Source organism: Zosterops lateralis (assembly GCF_965231275.1).
Source record: "Zosterops lateralis genome assembly, chromosome: 26".
In the NCBI taxonomy this organism is placed as follows: domain Eukaryota; kingdom Metazoa; phylum Chordata; class Aves; order Passeriformes; family Zosteropidae; genus Zosterops; species Zosterops lateralis.
In genome coordinates, this window is record NC_139786.1 from 4,588,416 (window position 1) to 4,608,284 (window position 19,869).

The following is a 19,869-nucleotide window of genomic DNA, read 5'->3' on the forward strand; positions in this document are numbered from 1 at the left end:
CTCAGTACCCTGTGCTTGCAAAAGATCCAGGAAGCAGTTTACACTGGAAGGGCCTGGCAGGAGCGTCTCAGCTTCTCAGTACCCAGTCCCTGGGTGATGGGCACTGCCATCACTGCTGGAGCCATCCTGCCTCTGGAGCAGGGCAGGGCTGCAGTGAGCCTGATGCTGCTCTGAAGCCTGTCTGTGTAAGCAAGGCCCACCCAGGACTCAAAAGCACACTGTTTTTCTCTAAACATTTATTCCAGGGAAATAGAGTACCTGCACAGCCACGCCAGCTCTCAGACCAGGCAGCTGCCCAGTGGAGAGCGAGCCAGCCTGTCCCAGGCCAAGTCCCTGCCTTCCCCAGTTACCCTTTACAGCAGCAGTGGGCTCCCCTGTGCACCCAGTGATCCACTTTGGAGGCCAGAGTCTCCAGGTTAAGCCTTTCACTGAATGGTGAGACCAGTCACAGAGAATTTTTTTGCCACAGCCATGTCAAGAAATTATTAAAATGGAGAGTTGTCCCAGTCTGATGTTGGTGTGGGCTTTGTGGCTGCAGCACAGGCTGGCAACACCTTCTGGTCCAGTGGGTTCAGCCCCATCTCCACAGGGATGCATGGAGCAACCCCAGGACTGAGACAGAAAGAGAAGGAGCTGCTGCAGGCCAGGGACAGGCTGAAGGGGCTGAAGAAATGATTAAAATGGAGAGTTGTCCCAGTCTGATGCTGGTATGGGCTTTGTAGCTGCAGCAAAGGCTGGCAACACCTTCTGGTCCAGTGGGTTCAGCTCATCTCCACAGGGATGCACAGAGCACCCCAGGACTGAGACAGAAAGAGCAGGAGCTGCTGCAGGCCAGGGACAGGCTAAAGGGGTTTTCATGGGGTTTCTCCTCCTTTCCCAGGTGTGTTTCCTGCAGAGAGACCTCATGACAGAGCTGGCCCCTGACTTCAAGACAGACATGCAACCCCTAAGCAAAAACCCGTTGTAAGCCCTGTTCCATTTGGAGCAGAATCCTCCCAGTGCCCCAGCTGTAACCCTGGCCATGCTGCTGCCTCAGGGTGCTGGCATGGCATGGCTGGCACCCTGCTGCTGTCGGGGCCCTGCTGGCAGTGCCCAGCTCTGCTCACCTGGGCACTAAACATTGAGCTGGAGCCTGTGGAGCTCATTGGTGATTCTGTCCTCAGCTGTGCTCTCATCCTCGTAGGGGTATCCTGTGTAGCCACCCTCTTCCTTGCAGTACCTGAGGAACCTGCAGGTGCAGAGGCAGTGTGGGCACGAGGTGGCACTGGCCTGTGGCACTGGGTATGGGCAGGCACCGTGTGCCAGCAGCAGGAAAGGACAGGTGCTCACTGTCTGTGGCAAAGGGCCAGGACCAGCTCACCTGTGCCAGTGCGGGTCCTTGCTGAGCACGGTTGGATTACCCACCACGATCAACAGAGCCTTGGCCCTGGTGATGGCCACGTTAAGCCTCTGAAGAGGACAAGCAAGAGGGTTTTACCTGGCTGCAACACCTCTCATTGCCTTGCAGCCCCACCTGGGTGCAGGCAGCTCTGGTGCAGCTCTTGAGCACCCAGAGCAGCTCTACCTGCCTGTGAGAACCAGAGGGAAGAAGGGGATGCCAAGGAAGAAGTGGCTGCTCAGGGCAAGGCGGTACCTTGGGGTTCTTGAGGAAGCCCAGCCTGAAGGTCTGGTCAAACTGGAGATATGTGCTGCAGCTGCGCACGGTGGAGATGAGGATCACGTTCCGCTCCTGGCCCTGGAACTCTTCCACAGAGCCCACCTGGGGCAGGGACAGCAGGTGAGGGACCAGGAACACCCCTGGGCTGGGGCTGGCAGAGCTCCCTCCTCCTGTGGCAGGGTGTGCTCCTCTCTTCTCCAAGCCCAGCACGTACCTTCAACTGGCTGATGTCCGGCAGCTTCCGCAGATCGGGCTCCAGGGAGGTGATGGCTTTCCGGATCTTCTCTACCTGGGTGGAGGCATGTGGCAAAATCCAGCCACCACAGGGCCATCCTTGTGCCAGCCCTGGGGCTGCCCATCCATCCCAGTGTTCCCTGCCCCTTGGGGCAGTCTCGGCCTATGCCCTGCCTGTAGAGCTGTGTCCCTCACCTGCTTCCTGTAGGGAGAAATGATGCCGATCTCCTTGGGGGACACATTGGGGCAGCCTCCCTTGCCCCGGCTCTGCAGCAGCTTCTTGAGGTAGTGCACCAGGACCTCAATTTCAGACGTGTTGAAGAATGAGGGGCTCTTGGCCTCTCTCTGGTCTTCCCCACAAACCCCATGGAAGATGATGGGGAAGCCCTGGGGATGGAGAACATTTAGCTCTGCTCTGCCTGTCCCTTGGGGATCCCCCTGGGTCAGTCCCTCCTGTGCCCCTCACTTTTTTGGGAAGCTCCTCCCAGGTACAATACAGATTCCGGATGTCAAGCCCGTTGCTGTGGCACACCTTCAGCTCATTGTCATAGAAGAGCTCGTTGGGGATCCTGAGGATGGCCTCGTGGGACCTGGCAGAGGCAGGACAGTGCCCAGGGTGAGTGCCATGTGGGTCCAGAACCCTCTCAGCACCCAGGACAGCAGGTGTGCTCCCATCTTCCACACCAGCTGAGGCTCTGGGGAACAGATCCTGGAGTGCCATGCTCATCAATCCCTGCCTGGCTCAATCCCTTCCTGCACCATCCCTGTCCCCACCTGTAGTTCCAGAGCAGTTTGGTGATGAACTGTGCATCATATCCTCCACTCGACTTCTTGTACAGGGGGTTGTGCAGCATCAGCCTCTCCAGCAGCGAGGTGCCTGTGTCCAGTGATATCCTGTGGCTTCCCATAAGGCCACTCAGCCCCTGTGGGGTGCCTGCAGCACTCCCACCCCTGTCACTACTCACCCAAACCATGCTGGATGGCCAGAGGTGAGGTGAGGACGGGGCCCAGCTGCTTGGGGTCTCCTGCCAGCACCAGCTGCCCCCCATTGGGGTTGGTCTCCTCATCCATGGGAGCCAGGAGTCCTGGGAACAGGGAGAGAGCTCAGTGGGGAATGGGAGGGACCCCAGGCTATGCAGAGATGCTGGTCCTTGAGAGAGCAGCTGGGCACCCTCACCCGCGATGGCGACGATGCTCTCTGGCTCTACCGCTTGGCCACACTCGTCAATGAAGACGTGGGAGAAAAACCCAGGGGGAAAGTTGGCTGACACCAGCCTGCAGGAGAGATGGAATGAGGCTGTCTTAGCATCCTGGCCACCTGGCCATCCTCCCCCTCCTACCCTTCATCCTCATCCTCCCACAGAGGAGGGATTTCCTCCCCTGCTCCCTGCCCTCCTCCAACCCCTCCCTGCTGAGTCCCAGAGGGGCTGCCTTCACAGCCTGGCTGCAAGGCAGCCTTGGGTCCACCTGTCATGGATGCTGGGGACAATCCCAGCTCCTCTGACCTTCCTGCTGTCACCAGTGTTGTGATGATAATCCGGTAGCGCTTCAGGCTCTCCTTGCTTGGGTACACGTAGCTGCTCTGCTCATCATCCCAGTTGCAGCAGGGCTGGAGTGCAGGCATTGGGTGAGGTCCCACTATCCTGGGGGACACCAGCCCAGACATGCTGACAGGATTTCAGGGTGGAGGGACAGGGACCTACCATGATATCAGGGGGCACATCCCTGTAGTTCCTGGAAGTGGCAATGAGCCTGTAGACATGCCGAGGGGCAATGTCCTTGATGATGCACTGGCACAGCAGGTCTGCTGCACTGTTGGAGGGGGCACAGGCCAAGATATGGGCATCCTTGAAGCATGTCCATACCTAGGTGGGAGGAGGAGGTGACAGCATTGAGCCCCATGGATGAGCGTGGACAGCAATACTCAGGGCTGGATTTGGGCACTGACCACTCACTTGCTTGATGGCCTCCACCATAGTGACCGTCTTGCCAGTGCCAGGGGGGCCAAAGATGAGGTATGGGGCTGGCCGGGACATCCCCGTCACGATGTGGGTCACGGCTTTGCGCTGCTCCTCATTGGTCTCCAGCTTGCGGTTAAACCACCTGTGGGAGCACAGGCTGCGCTGCTGGAGCCCCATCGCCTCCATCCCCTCCATCCCTCCCACCCTGCAGAGCTGGGGACTCACCGGGGCTGGAAGGGGCCTGGGAAGAGGGACTTGTGGCAGGACGCAGAGGGGAAGAGGAGGCTGAACAAGCTGCGGCGCATGGCCAGGACTACAGCCCGATGCTGGACCTGCAGTGGCAGCCGGCTGAAGGTGAAGGTCACATCAAACTTCAGGTTCTTCACAAACTTCTTCTGCAGCCTGGATAGGAGTGGTGTGAGCAGAGCACAGGGCCCGCTCCCATGCCCTCCTGGCCCTTTCCAACCCACTCCTGCCCTTTGGCACGTCTGAGAAAGGCTACTGGTACCAGACATCACTCACTTGGAGGAGAAGCCCAGTCTGACCTTCTCCAGTTCCACACTGTGCACGTAGCCCTTGTACTGGGTGAGCGGGGAGTGGTCCCGCTCGCTGCTCAGGTGGGCAAAGAGGTGGTCTCCTCTCAGCAGGGACGGGCGGTTCTCGGCCACGCCAGGCACCTGTGCCAAAGGGCCAGTGTGATGCCAGGCACTCTGGGAGTGCCAGTGCTGTGCCAGCACCCCTCCCACCCCTCACCCCCCTACGCACATCGAGAACCAGCAGCCCCCTGTCCTGCACCATGGTCACATCCTGCATGTCGTAGCGCCGGATGTCCACCTCCATCTGGATCTCCTCCAGGTGCAGCAGCAGCTGGAATTTCTGGAGGTAGTTCTCAGCCTGCAGAGGTGCTTCCAGCAGCGAGCTGAGGGCAGCAGCAATGTCATTGTGTCCCAGGGACAGCTTGGCAATCAAGGAACACCTCAGCATTGCTCTCAGCCCTTGGCACTCACCGCATGGCAGCCCAGCTGGAGCTGGCACTGGTGTTGGGTCCGAGCAGGATCGTGTCCTTGAGGCTCTTTGGGTACTGGTAGGTGCCCAGAGGGATTTCCTTCTCCAGTTCGTTTTTCAGGGCGCTGGGTGGAGGGGACAGCAGTGCTGCATGGACTGCATGGTGTCCCCAACCCCACTATCACTAGCTACAGGGTTGAAGCACTGTCCTGTGGTGCCAGACAGTCAAGGAGCTGAACCTTGTCCTGGCTGGAGAACAGTTGGGCCCTATGCTCAGGATGGCAGCAGGTGACTTCACCACATACCTGTCGGGGGGGATGCCATCCTCAGTGATGACTGTGACATGGCGCTGGAGGCTGGCCTCGTAGGGCTGGAAAGGTGCCAAGGGCCCCAGGTCCTTGGCCAGCTGGCTCTCGGCAATGGCAGCAACATAGCGTGAGATGCTGAAGGGCCCGTCTGGCTCCTTGGTGAACTCGAAGATCACCACAGCACTGAAGTGCCCATTGCAGGTGGTGAGGCACCGCACCTGGATGGGGTATTCACCACCTGCGGGGTGAAGTGGTGAGAGTGGGTCCTGCATCCTCTCAGCAGGGCAGGGCACGGGGCAGGGGATGGGATGGGACCCACCGGGGTGTAAGAGCAGGGGCTGGCCCTGCACTGCCCCTTGCTCATCGGTGAAGGAGAGCTCCCGTGACTGCTGGCGTGGCTGGAACCGCTGCAGTGTCACCACCTCTGTCCCACGATTCTGCACCAGGACAGTGACTGTCCGGGGCTCACCTGGCACCACTGGGAAGCGGATATTCCCATTGCCCTGGTCATAGTCTGAGACGATCTCTACCCCGTGCTTCCCACGAATGAGCTCAGCCCTGTGGGGAGGGAGGGTCAGGCTTTCCCAGCCGGGGTGGGGGATCCAGGAGCCACACCAGGGCAGGGTGCTGCCGGTCATACCACTGCTTGCCACAGATCTGGGGCATTTGTGGAGTGGAGCTGGGCTGCTGTCCCGAGGCAGACGTAGACACGGATGTCTGTGCATTCCTTCTGCGTCTCCGGTACTGGTCTGCCACCACCACATGACTCTTCATCACCTGAAAGGAGCAGCCAGAAATCAGCCTGGCCCTGGGATCCTGCAGGGAGCTCCTGAGGAGCCAGTCCTAGTGGGCACTGCCCCAGCATGAACTCACCTTGAACTTCACCACTTCCCCGCGCACCTGAATCTGCTGGGTTGTCTTCAGTGCATACAACATGCTGGAAAAGCTGGGTGTCTTTGTGTCAGTCCTGCAGAGACAGAGGACAGGGTTTGTATGGGAGAGTGTGGCTTGGCTGCCATGGGCACAGGACGCTGAGGTGAGGCAAGTGGGAAGATGAAGCAGGACACTGAGGCTGCAGTGAGGGAGTTCTCAGCAGGTCCCCCCTACTCCAGGAGAGGAAGAAGAACTTGGTATTCCCACTGGCTTGTGCAAATTTCACATCCCTGCTGGCTGCTCCAGCAATTCTGTGCTGTGCCATTGTTGTTCCAGCTATGCCACAGCCATTCCAGCTTGTCCCAGCCCGCAGTCCCTGTCCGTGCTAGTGCTCAGGAACTGAGCTGGCACAGATGGTGGCTCTGCTAAGGCACAGCCACTGTGGTCCCAGCAGTGATGACCCTCCAGGTACCTCCTCCCAGTCCCACCGGTGCACTGAGCCCCGGCTTTGCCAATGATTAACAGCAGTGATATTGCACAAAGGCCAGTGTAATCGGTGTCAGCAGGGTGAGGTGGGGGACTATGGTGGGCAGTGGGTGTCCAAGGCCATCCCCAGGCAGCTGCTGGGGGCCCGTGGAGCTGGGGATCATCCCCAGCAGGGCTTTGGTCAGACAGACGAGCCTGGGGACCCCAGTGATGAGCTGGGCACCAGGGAAGCTGGCCAGGCCCTGGGGATGCTGGCCCGGGGATTGGGAGATGCTGGTCAGGGGTCTGTCCCAGGTGACGGTGCCTGGGTCTGGCCGAGGACTCTCACCTGCCCCGGAACTCCTGGTTGTAGATGGTCCGCAGCGTCTCCCGCAGACTCACCTCCTTCCGGCCCGTGTCCTGCAAGAACTGCACGAATTGAGACCCCCAAAAACTGGCCTCCGCCACGGTGAACCGAGGCATGGTTGAGCCGAGCCGAGCGAGCAGAGCCGCGCTGAGATGGTGCCGAGTCGAGGAGTGCCCGATTAAGGCGGGCCGGGCTGGGCTGGGCTGGGCTGGGCTGGGCTGACCCCGGGCTGGTGTCACAGGGAGAAACGAAAGCGAAAGGGGCCGAAGGGGCTCCCCCGGCACCGGGAGGCCGGAGGGGCTGCGGGGGAATAGCGGAGCCCGCGGCAGAGAAGGTGACGGGGAGAAGAGGCCGGCAGGGAACGAGTCAGTCTAGAGGATGTTTAGCTGAGGATTCGGAGAGAGACAGAGAGATAGAAACGCTCCTGAGGCTGGAACACCGCAGGTTAACTGCCTCCAGTGTTAACCAAGGAGCAGAAGACTAGCCTTGAGGCAGATAAAAGCTGTCGTGTGCAGAGTCTTATCTTGGGCCTTGCTTCGGATTCACATTCTTGGAATTGCGGCAGCGATTTCCTGGATGGATCCGGGGCCGCAGCCCACAGCACCTGAGGCACACACAGCCTTTCATCTCCCCTGGGTGCTGCCGCAGGCAGGACCCTCTGAACAAACTGTCCTTGAGTAGCTCCGTGCACAGCACTGTGCAAACCCTGCAAAAAAGCCCTGCTTTGTCCCATGGAGGGTATGACCAGTGTCTGAGATAGGTGTTAAAGTGAGACACTTAGGATGAGTGGAATTACCTCCTTGCTGCCTTTTTTCCCAGCGTGAGGAACTGCATTAAAGCTTTGTGATTGTTTTTATTTTAATTTGGAAGCTCAGCCCTCCAGTGCCCATGTCTGTATAGCAGGGTGGAAGCAACACCCATGGGTTTGGAGTGATACCATCCCAGCCTTAACTGCCAAACTTTAAAAGTTGGAAAAGACCTTTGAGATCATTAAAGTCCAACCATCAACCCAGCACCGCTACTGTGTTCACCACTAAACCATGTCCTCAAGTGCAACATTCGTGTTTTGGAACACTTTCAGGGACGGTGACTGCACCACTTCCTAGACTTGAGGAATTAACAGGAGTGAGACCATGAAAGAACAGACAAATGGCTTTAAACAAAGACTGGTCAATTTGCACTAGACTGGTTGATACAGAGGATGCCTGAGGGATGAAGTGTCAGTCTCAGCAGCAAATACAAATATATTTTATTTAGATGAAACTCACAAAGGAAAAACACTTCTTTTGTGGTGTTACTGTGCAAAACCTGAAGTGTAATGCACAGGCAACCCCCCTCCTCTCTTCCCAACCCTTTTTCCTTTATGTATTTAAAAACAAGACATGAGCCAGTTTAAAAACCAGAAGCTGCAAGACTCCCAGTGATAACCAAGTGCAAACAAAGCAAAGGGAGTTCACCCAAAGGAGGTTCACTTTGTAGTGAATCCATGTTCCAGGATCTGAGAAAGGCATGTGTGTATTTCTTCATCCTCCCCTTCAGACAACTGTTATGACTGCTAGTTTTGATGTTAGAGGGGGGAAAATAGTAATGCAGGGCAACCATGCAGAAGATTCATCTTCTCTCTCTAAGCATGACAAGAAACTGTCCACAACTGAGACAAATGGAAAGGATTTTTTCTTTCACTTTGGTGCAAGTTTATTTATTTTGTACACTATCCATCCATACACCTGTGATACAAATCTATGAACCTGCCACAAAGCATTAAAGCACAACATACCTATTATTCTGTAGACATTTGCATTTTTAATCACCATCCAGCCTTTGTGGATCAGCAGTGACTCATCTTGTAGTTCTGTAAAAATGCACGTGTCTGGTAACCGTACGTACACGAGGGAGAGGAGAAAAAAGATGTTCACTTTTAGGGAACATGGCTCAAATCTTCAGATTAAAAAAAAAGTTACATCCCTGGAAGAGCTGGGTCAGTAGGGAATTCTGTAAAGGATCCTGTAAACTCGTTTTCTACAGTAAAATCTAAGCCTGCAGGCATCTGCTCTGTGGAGGTTGGGAACAGGGATACACGAGGATTCACTGTCTTGCACTTACTGTGTCTTGAAGCGTTGTGAGCTCTTGGCAGGTTTGACAAACTTACTGGATACCTGGAGTGCTGGATACAGGTGAAAGGAATGCTCTGCACCCTCTCCTGGTAATAATAGGGCTTTTCCAGCTAGGAAGTTTTCCAGCCAGTGACTGAAAACAGCTATACTTCTGGGCCATGAATGGCTGAATTTAAATGACCTATTAAATGCAGCTACAACGGGAAGTTTATGTGGCAGGAAACACAAAACACAAAGACAACTATTTGTTCCACAGTTCCCTCTCAGGCTAGAAAACCTGTTAACTTTGAAAGCCCTAAAAAATGCTGCTCTGGTTTAGAAACTGTCTACTTGGCATAGGACCACATTTGTTTTTTTTGCACACACGAATGTTTCATACACCTCCTTGATTCTGCATTAAGCACTCTGCATTTCTTTGCCAATCTTGTAGCTGAGGATTTTGTTCCAGTCAATCTTGGTGCGGGTGACGGGCAGCTGCCGGCGTAAGGCTTTGAAAGTGGTGTCTGACATAGTCTGGTAGTTTTCACTGATTGCTGTCTGCAAGGGCAAGCAGATTTGGTTAGGGCACTCATAAAACACTATGAGAAAGCTCAAGTCAGTGTTAAAGCCACAAACTCCTTTCTGTAAGGTGTAAGGCACACTATTAACTAAATGAATATTGCAGTCATTGGTGTGTGTACAAGTCAAAGGCTTTCTATTCACTTCCCCTGTAATGTAGCAGCATCTCCTTAGGCCTTTCACTGACACATCTCTTTCCAGTTTCCTTGCACACATGCTGGGATGGGACAATGTAAAAGCTGTTGCACAAATTCCCTCCTCAGTATTCTTAACTGTCACAGAGGAAAATACATTGACCCACTCCCCTCCCATGCTTGTTCCAGGTAGCATTTGTAACCCTTAAAAAAACCCATACAGCAAACCTGACAGTTTATTACAACACAGCTTTGAAACTTTACAGCTTTATAATTATATTGTTCAAACAAATACTACTGCCCTTTTCTAAGCAATTCTTACAGTCAATACCAGATTAAGCCAGGAAAAGAACCAGAAGTCAGCTCTCCATATTTCCATTAACTGCAAATGGTTTATTTAACTACCACTGATCTTACCTGGTACTCATTTTCTGCATTTTCTATGATCTTAATAAACTCCTTAGCAGTTTGGACATCACTCTGCAAAGGAGAAAAAAAAAAAAAGTTTGTACGTTTAAGAGCAACTTACATAAACTACACAATAGATTTCTTCTCAAATGATAGGCTGAGTACAGATAAAATGGGTAACATCATCAGCTTGTGCCTCGTGGCTGTAGCTGATGTAGTGTAGTTCCTTTCACTATGTACTGGGTAGAGCTTGTGCTCCAAACTGCAACAGTGCTGCACCCTAGTGAGCAAAAAGCAAGTGGACCTTCATGGTAAAAATCAGTCACTTTGCAGCTGTTGCTCCCTCTGCCATACTAGAGGATTTCTTAATTTCTCTTACTGTATGTCTCATACTGTTCCTTTCCCTTGCACAGATAGAAAAGCATATTCTGTCCTCTTGAACCCAAACTTCCAAGAGAAGCTTTCCAATAGAGACTTTCTAGTAAGACTGAATTTTAAGCAGTACCAGATTCCTACGTGACTCTAAACACCACATTGACTGTTCACCCTAAAATTACTTTCAAGTCAAGAGAATGCAGTCATAGCAGTGCATGCTTCATGAGCTGTTTAAGGAATAAAAGCTGCTTATCATAAAAATCTTTTAGCATACTTACTGACACCTGTACAGAGTCCTGAATATCTTTGTGACTAACCAGCTGGACGTTGCCATCTTCATAGTAATGGACCTGGAGAAAAAGACAGAATGCAGGTTTTATCATGACCACTCACTCCAGAATTCCTGAGCCCCCAAATGCTACTAAAATCACACAACAGAGCATCATGCCAGTCTTCTCTGCTTACATGGAAACTAAGTGCAAGATGGATTTTCTAAAAGGTTTCATTTTTGTCAAGACTGTTCAAGATTATGGTAATCAGTAAATGCCTAGAGCTGAGATAAGAGCAATTATAAAAGACTCCAGGTAGAGGTTTCAGCCCTATAAAGTGAAGCAAAGTGGAGGCCTGTTAGGGTAATGCTGCATAATAAACCACAGGCCAGATCTGAGACTATTCTTGAAATATTAGATTTAAGAATTAATTTCTTTAATTGATTAGTTTAATAACATCCTGACATGAGAAGGACATCTCTGCTGCATTTCAGCATCTCATTCTGAGCCAAATGTATTTGTGTAACAGAAGCACAACGCAGTTCCTCCTGTTACTGCCATGAAAAATAACTCACCTGGATTTTGAGCACTGCAGCCACTTGAGCAGTTGGTGGTGTGATGGTAAACTTCCATTCTGATCTCCAACGCCCATTCCTAAAAGCAATCAAAGTATAAAAAACTATTTCCAAGAAGCTCTAACAGAACCAAATCAATGAGCAAGTCATTTCTGATGTTGTCTTATCACCAATGCCACATGGGATTTAGTGCTTTAGATGGCATGGAGTTAAATTTCTGCAGCCCAGCTGAATATAATGCAGCTTCAGTACAAAGAATCTCCAGAGATGTAAAGGAGTATCTATCCATCTCTGCTAATGCCTTTTCCTCTGGATAGGTCACTGGAAGAGTTCTGGTAAGTGCCAAGGGGGCTGCAAGGAAAACAGACTACAGAAGGAAAAGAACTTCTTGGGAAGCCCAAAACTCCCTGTCCTTCAGACTGTGTCAGAGCTAGAGGATGGGTTGGTTTGAGAAACAAGGCAAAGGAAAAAAACACACTGTGTTGAAATAATCTTACCAGAAGTTTTTGGGCTGAAACTGGTGGCTCTCAATACAGGCAATAATTGTCTGCTGTCCATCTATAGATTTACCATAAACCTGTATTTAGAAAAAGAGTTAAAAAGGCCCAAGAGCTAAGGAAAGCCATTCTCAATCTCTGTTCTTGGCAGCAGGGTGCAGGCTGCTGCAGTGGTACCTCACTGGGAACATGCACCACGAGTTACATTGTCCAACACCTCCCCTGGCAGCCATTTCATTACTGGCAGGTGTGAAGGTGCTTGGCAGTCATGCCTATGAAAAAGGTCTGACCCATCTTTACCTCTGTCTGCGTACCAAGACAGTTGCACCCTCTTTGGAACACATCATTGCAAAGCTAGCTAAAACACCAGAGAGAATGGAGAATTCTAACAGCTCTGCCCTGCCCAGCAGAGTCTGCTCTAGGGCTGACTGACTCAGAGCAATACACCTCCAGGGAAGCAAGATGGATACTCAACAGTGCAGAAGCCATTGGGGTAATGATCTTTGACGTAGGCTCTCAGTGCACTGTCACAGGCATCTCTCCATTGTTTCAAAGCTGATTCTGTGTCCTCGGGCTGGGGATCACTTGCTTCTTTCCTTAAGTGATCAAACTTAAAAGAAAGCTTGTTTCTTGGGTCTAAAAATCTGCCATTGCCAAGATCACCATGTTCTGTAATTAAGACCTGTAAAAGAAGTTGAAATGATAATACATTTAGGCTGCTATAGATGTGTTACTTTGCATTTTTCCCTACTTGCATATCAGTGTTACAATAGATTCTTTCATTTACCTGTAAGATCACATCAAAAAACCCAAGTGTTTTCAGTAATAATTTAAATGACTGGTTGTTGTGAGGCTGAAGGTAACTCTGCTCTCCACAGTAATACTGCACTTAGACTTCTGTCCCAGAAAAGGCTTAACTATAATAATGTATATATCTGGGTATCCAGAGATACTAAAATTGGGTATCCTCACAATAGAAGCAGGTTGCTTTGCCTTTAAAATTATTTTAGCTGTTTTCCTTCATTTCTAAAGGAAACAGAGACTTTTACTCTGGAATCTACCATTTATTGCCATGTTCTGTGTTGTAATAGCTCTACTTTTGGACAAGAAGGGTACACAGATGTGACTACTTCTAAAATACACCAAATAAAGCACACAGCAAAGCAGCATTGCACATTCCCTTCTTTCTTCTTTTTCACCTTAATTCTCTGGCTTCCCAAATATTGACTTTATTGGGATGGGGCTTTTCCTTTTGCAAGCTGTACTGTAACCTTTTCATCAAAGCTATTTCTACGAACAGCCCTCTTAATATATGCCTCCCATGAACATATCTGGGACACCAGAAAAGCTGGGTCAGGGCTTGGCTCAGAGAACAGAGCAGATGGCCAGGCAGCTTTCTGTCTTCTCTATGACTTGGTGTTTGTTCTAAAAAAAAAATTTAAAAAGCCCTGAAACAACTTGTTTTGCTGGTATAGATTGGATAGTGTTAAGTATAATCCCTACACCATATCAATGATTTAGTATAAACAAAGATGCAGTTTGTTTTTTAGGGTAGCTGGGAATGGATTAAAATAGTAGAAAACAAACCAAACAAACTATTAGGAATCTACTATCAATTGTCAGTAGGAACTGTAAGCAAGTAGCAACATAAGGATTTTTAGGTGACGTTTAAATAGACAATAATCTTTAATCATCCATACTTTAAGTAAAATTCCAGTGACTTCATCATGGAGCTTTAAGGAACAATGAATTTGATTTACTAAGTAGTACCACACAGAACTTAAAGAGAATATTGTGCTTATGCTTCTCATAGAGGAAATGATAATGATATGTGGGGGAAGGAGAAAGGGTGGCACCTTGTGAGCAGAATGAGTGAGTCAGCTGATGGTGATGTTGACTTGTGAGCCAACATCCTGATGAAACAACATTTTTATTTTTATTGCCTTTTCACAGTGCAGTAATGCAAACCTCAAGTGTACAAAGTTTCCTCTTACCTGATCATCGTACCCTTCTATCTTCACTGGAGTGAACTGGTCCATGTTGTATTGTGCAAATGCACTGTTGAGGATCAAACGAACACGAACTTTAGCTGCACATGCACATTTATTTTCACTCAAGAATAAGTACCACATGTGATTATATGACAGTAAACATTAACTTAATTGGGCAAATAAAACACACTAGCACTGTTAAAGGATTTTTCAATACCTTTTACTGTAGATAGCTATAAACCCCAGGTCTAAAAGCAGGTTTGTTCAGTGATGACAAGGAAAATATAGAGTTCAAAAGTAGAACAGCAGGCAGCCTGGGGCAATGTGAGCAAGCCAAGGCAAAACAGGAACACCCTAGCTACAATTTAGACAGCAGCAAGGTAAACAAATGAATAGACAAATATCTACAACAGCTTTCTTATGTAAAGACTTGCTGACTGATGTCGCCTAGCTTGAAATAGATCTTAGCATCAAAAAGCTTGTATGTGTAATCTTTAAGTACCTTCTGATGAAGCTGTGGAAGTAAATCACTAATTTTGAAAACTTTTTTTTGAGGACAGTTCTTTTTCTAAATTTAGAGTATAGATTAATCAGAATTTCAGGCTTCACTTTATAAATGAGATGATTCAACATGATCAGACATTGCTGCTGCTACAGAGTTAAACTCTTTGGCGGAGCGCCCTCTTGTCAGTTTTACACAGCACAAATTCCAATTTAGGGCTTTTAAAAAGAATAATCCACTCCTTTCATTATAGATTTTGTTAGGTGGGGTAAGGAATTGCAGAAGATTGCTCTGAATACAGCAAATGTTTGGGGTTTTTTTCTCACAGAACGATGGGTGTAAGAAAACAGAATGTGACTTGTGTTTGAAGTCTTAGTACTCACTGTGCTGCTCCTTCCCTGAGAAGATTGTCATTGTTAAGCAATAACCGGACATCTGGAGAAGAAAGGGTTCAGGTGTGTTACTGGATTTTTTAAACAAATGTTTCTATTTATGCACTTCGTTTTCAAGTGTAAAAATGCAAAGATTAAAATGATTAAATAATTTCATTAAGCAGAAGTAGTCCAGAAGGACTGCATTCTTTCCCTAGCCACTAACCTTAAAAGCAGTATGATGTGACACAGCCTTAGATTTTTGTAATAGATAAAACATGAAGAAAACACCACAGATCATTTTTTCCTTAATTGCTCACCATTGAATACTTCATTGAACTCTCCAGGGGGTGCATGAGTGATGAATTTCGCAGCTATACGCACCTACAATGAAGCAGAAAAGTAATTAAAGACAAAAGATAATTTACTGAGTTCATCCATATTGAAGCAATTCACCAACAAAACCAACTCTGAAGTGACAGAAAGTGGCAGATTTAGAGAGAAATCTAGGCTTGCATTGTCAAGATAGAAATAGTCTTGTGGGGCTGTTCAAAGCAAGGCTTGACAGGGCCTGGAGCAACCTGGTCTAGTGGGAGGTGTCCCTGCCCATGGCAGGGGGTGGAACTGGATGATCTTCAATGTCCCTTTCAACCCAAACCATTCTAGGATTCTATGGAGGCATGTGGAACTGTGATGATGAAGGCATCAATAACTGAAAAGGCCAACTTTCAATGTCCAGAAACTCTGAATCTGGAAACCACTCCCCTTATCTTTCTAAAAGTGTAATAAAACTGCAACGTGTTCTGAAATCCAATATACATGTCTTGCACTGTTAGAATTTAGGTAGTCAGGTATCGATTCTCTTGGACTTTGTTAGAGTTTATGGTTTTCATTATCAAATCTTTTATGGCTTTTATAGGACCAAAAGTAATAGAAAGCTCTTGGAAGAAATGAAAGAGGAAATGTCACAAAATGAAACCTCTCCCTTAGAATAATAAAAATGCCCCATTTCCTCTGATAAGTCCAGCTAACAAAGCTGAACAATGAGCTCTCTGGTCTAACAAGACATTTATTGAAAGTCACTGCAGAATTGCTCATTGCAACTCTGATTACTTTCTACTTTTCATTTTGAGCAGCAAAACAAAGAATTGTGTATGTATATCCAACTGCCTCACCTGGGTTATCACCAGAGCTGGAAATAACTTGCTTCTCTCAACAGTCTTCCCTATTTTAATTAGAAATTATTTGTATTGTTTGCCACATAATTATTTAAAGCAAGCCACAAAAAGAGATAAACACTTTTCCAAACAAAAGCTAATTGCCTTTTTTCAACAGGATCAAGTAACAACTCTGCCTTAACTGGATTGAGCTGCAGATAAAAATAGATTGTCTTCCAAATTAGCAATGATTTCAAAAAATAGATATACATTCTTTGTGCCTGAAGTAATTGAGCAACACGAAGAAAACATTAAAAACACAGTATCTTGTGTAATTGATACGATGCAGGACATAAAACCATTTTCTCTTAATCTGCTGGTTTTAGGTTGGTGGAGTACACAACAATTCTAAAAATGGAGCTCCTTAACTGTTTGAAAACTTTCACTATTTAAAGAGCTGTAATTAGGAGAGATTGCTGCCACAATATTGTCAAATTTTGTTGTCAGAAACTTGTGTGGTGATGAAGAAAGCCTGGCATAGTTTAGGGAGACCCTGCTGCTCTGTATCCTCAGTGGACTTTGCTCAGAGTCTGCCCCAAAAGGCTGAAAGATTTCTGCGAGGACAACTGTGAGCACAGCACAGAATATCACTGTGCTAAAGCTCTCTCAAGTATCCACCACTAATGCTGGGATGTCTCTTAGTGGGAAGACAGCACTGGAATACACTGTGAAAATTAACTCCCTGGATGAACAGAATCTCTTTTATAAGGTGCTTCAACATATGGCAAAAAAAGGCCCCTAAAAAGCTATAAAATTTAATATCTTATAAATTTATGCAATGATGTTGTGGCTGCAGAACATGAAACCCTTGCAAAAGGGGTCACTGTTTTAATAGGCTGAACTTTAGATCAATGGATTCTCATAAGGAAATCCTTATGAGGAAGAGAAACAACAAACAAACAGATAAAAACCCCAACAGTTACATGAGAAATTTTTAGTCTTCCACAAATTCTCTCACTCAGAAGGATGAACAAAATTAAATCAACACAGAAAGGCCTTTGCACTTCAATCAGATGTTATTACAGACCCAGTTCTGAACAAAGCAAAGGTTGCAAGTGGCAAGTGTTCACTTGGATAATTATCCCTTGCCCTGCCTCTCACAGATCAATAAAATACAAAAACATTTCCGTCAAACTACTGAAATCAGGAGTGCATGAAACAGGCTGGGGAGTGATTAATTTGAAATGTCAAGCACTTGAACGGTTGTTGGTTTTCAGAGCTGGTTTCCTGGTGGGTGGTGTCAGGATGCTCCTCTGCAGAAACACCAAAACAGGACTTTCTGCAACCTGTCCCATTTCCTGGCCCCCGGGGCCATTTCAGGTGCCATTTCAGCTCTGCAGCATCAACTTCCTGCTTCTAAAATGGGGAAGGTGTCTGAGGGGAAGGGAAGCTGCTCAGCCGTTAGTTTAAACTATCAAAACAGCAGCAGAATGAGCTTGAGCAGAACAGGGGAGATTTCAGAGGAACTTAAAAGAAAATCACAGAATCACAGACTGGTTGGGCTGGAAGGGACCTTAAAGCCCATCCCACTCCATCCCCTGCCATGGGCAGGGACACCTCTCACTGTCCCAGGCTGCTCTAACCCCAGTGTCCAACCTGGCCTGGAACATTCCCAGGGATCCAGGGGCAGCCACAGCTGCTCTGGGCACCCTCAGCACCCTCCCAGGGAAGGATTTTTCCCAATATCCCACCCAGCCCTGCCCTCTGGCCGTGGGAAGCCATTCCCTGTGTCCTGTCACTCCAGACCCTTGTCCCAAGTCCCTCCCCTGGAACCCCTTTGGGTGCTGGAAGGGGATCTAAGGTCTCCCCGGAGCCTTCTCTTCTCTGGACTGGGCACCCTCAGCTCTTCCAGCCTGTCTGAGAAATGACTCTCTCACCTAAAATACACCCACAGAGTATAAAGGAGTGAAGCTTGGAGGATGGAATGAATTAATTTTGTTGCTTAACTAATTTTTTGGGGTTTTTTGCTTGACTTTAAGGTACTGGTAAACTCAGACCTTAAAAATTAACATTTATAAATTTCTAGACTCATCTGAATAGTCAGAAAATGGATACTACAGTAAATACTTCCTACATGTTTCTCTTTCAGATCCTCCTTTAAGGTTATTCTTCTCTGCCTGTGTGAGGCATGGAGTTAGTTGAAATTGAATGTTCATATCAATTCTGCTCTGGAATACTTATTTCAAACAACATCACCTAAAATACTGACTAATGGATGAACTGCACCTCTAAAGCTCTGCTTGTTTCACAAATCATGTCACTGAAATGAAGATGAAATTGCAGTTAAGGGAAAAATGAAAGCAACCCCTGGACTTGTAGGATCCTTGAATTGAACAACTCCTCCAGAATGTTAAGAAACAAAGCAAGCACTAAATGTAAGACTTCTGTGATGTAAGGAAGAGAAGCAGTATGTTTTTAAACTACTGTGTGTAGACAACAGTGTGTTACCTATCAGAGAAATTGCAGGCTGCAACTTTCCCACATTCCTACACAAGAGGAACAAACTACTTATTTCCCCCTCTCCTAAGACAATTATGGCTCTATTTGCTCCTACTTAGTCCTTTCCATACAGTGTAATTTGTAGGACCTACATCAAAGTTCCTGTCGGCAGCTGGGGTGAGCAGAAAACTCGACAACACACTTCAGAGGGTGTTTAGGAAGTGAAGAGGTTGCAGAGCATCTTACAGATACGCTGGTTACTTTGTTGATTTGGGAAAAGCAGCGCAGAAAATACATTTTAGCAAAATCGTTTTGGTTGGGAAAGACCTTTAAGATCAAGTTATCCACCTGTGCCTGACCTGCGCCTTGTCTACAAGACCAGAGCACTGGGTGCCACGTCCACTCCTTCCTTGACCATGAGCAGGGATGGAGACTTACCCCCTCCCTGTGCAGCCCCTTCCAATGTCTAATCGCCCTGTTAAGAAACTCCTCCTGATGTCCAACCTAAACCTCCCCTGGTTTAGGCTGAGACTATGTCCATTTTCATGCACAACGACTGGGCGAGACGCCTCAGCTGCACCAAGGCAACGAGGAAATCGCAGGGCAACGGGGAAATCGGAGGGCAGCGGGGAAATCGCAGGGCAACGGGGAAATCGCAGGGCAACGGGGAAATCGCAGGGCAACGGGGAAATCGGAGGGCAGCGGGGAAATCGGAGGGCAGCGGGGGAATCGGAGGGCAGCGGGGGAATCGGAGGGCAGCGGGGAAATCGGAAGGCAGCGGGGAAATCGGAAGGCAGCGGGGAAATCGGAGGGCAAGGCGCTGTGCTGGTAGGGAACAGCCGGGCGGCGACGGCGGCCCGGTGGTCTCGGGGGCCCGCCCGCCCCGAGGCACCCCCAGGCTGGCACACCGGCACCAGACGAGCTCGTTCGCCACTCCCTACCCACTGCCCTCCCGGGGGCAGCGGCGCAAGCCCACAGCGGAGGGGTGGCCACCCCGTTCCTTTACCTTCTCCTCATCCGACACCCGCTCCTCCAGGTCCGCCATCTTGGCAGCTGTGTGCCCGGCCCCGCACAGGGCATGACGGGAGCGCCGGGCAGCGGCCCGAAAGCGCTGCTGGCGCCATATTAACTGTGGGCAAACGCCGCGCTGCCGCCATCATAGAAACGGGCGGGTTCTCGCGGTACCGGCTGACAGAGCCGCCGTCTCCCGGAGCCGTCGGGGCTCCCGGTCATTGTGTGGAATGTGCTTGGGTGGAGAAGCGGTGATGGACTCGACGAACAGACTGCCCACGCTAGAGGAGCCCCGTCCTGGTGATCCCGGCCCCGTCCCGGCGTGCCCTGTGGGCTGAGACGTCCGGGAGCTGTAGACCGGAAGCACGGCCTCTGCCATCTTAGCTGCGGGCAGACGCCGTGATGCCCATCGATAGGAACGGGCAGGATTTTCGCTATCGGGAACTCGGCGGCGGCAGACCTGTCGCGTCCCAGAGCCTCCGGGCATCCCAGTTGTGGTGTGGGGAACGCTCGGCCCGCGCTTTGTCCTGGAGCAGCG

General features: G+C 49.3%; 2 protein-coding genes across 2 annotated transcripts; both read right to left on the reverse strand.

Annotated features, from left to right (window-relative positions):
* Positions 1–260: 260 nt before the first annotated feature.
* On the reverse strand, positions 261–7,033 carry MOV10 (Mov10 RNA helicase). Its single transcript, XM_083878657.1, is given in 23 exon segments — positions 261–889; positions 1,107–1,228; positions 1,361–1,449; positions 1,634–1,759; positions 1,872–1,946; positions 2,087–2,278; positions 2,358–2,481; positions 2,666–2,768; positions 2,857–2,976; positions 3,069–3,205; positions 3,207–3,271; positions 3,273–3,500; positions 3,595–3,756; positions 3,847–3,994; positions 4,078–4,254; positions 4,375–4,529; positions 4,618–4,771; positions 4,860–4,982; positions 5,163–5,403; positions 5,485–5,723; positions 5,806–5,942; positions 6,039–6,132; positions 6,853–7,033. Coding segments are annotated over 22 exon segments (3,138 nt in total). The 5' UTR covers positions 6,987–7,033; the 3' UTR covers positions 261–889; positions 1,107–1,113.
* Positions 7,034–8,283: 1,250 nt separating this feature from the next.
* CAPZA1 (capping actin protein of muscle Z-line subunit alpha 1) lies at positions 8,284–19,412 on the reverse strand. The gene is made up of 10 exons (XM_083878496.1): positions 19,327–19,412; positions 14,985–15,048; positions 14,677–14,728; positions 13,795–13,858; positions 12,276–12,482; positions 11,801–11,880; positions 11,304–11,382; positions 10,738–10,809; positions 10,094–10,156; positions 8,284–9,521 (listed from the first exon to the last, which is right to left on the reverse strand). The coding sequence occupies exons 1-10, from the start codon at positions 19,363–19,365 to the stop codon at positions 9,381–9,383; spliced, it is 861 nt and encodes a 286-aa protein (XP_083734622.1). The 5' UTR covers positions 19,366–19,412; the 3' UTR covers positions 8,284–9,380.
* Between the last annotated feature and the right edge of the window lie 457 nt (positions 19,413–19,869).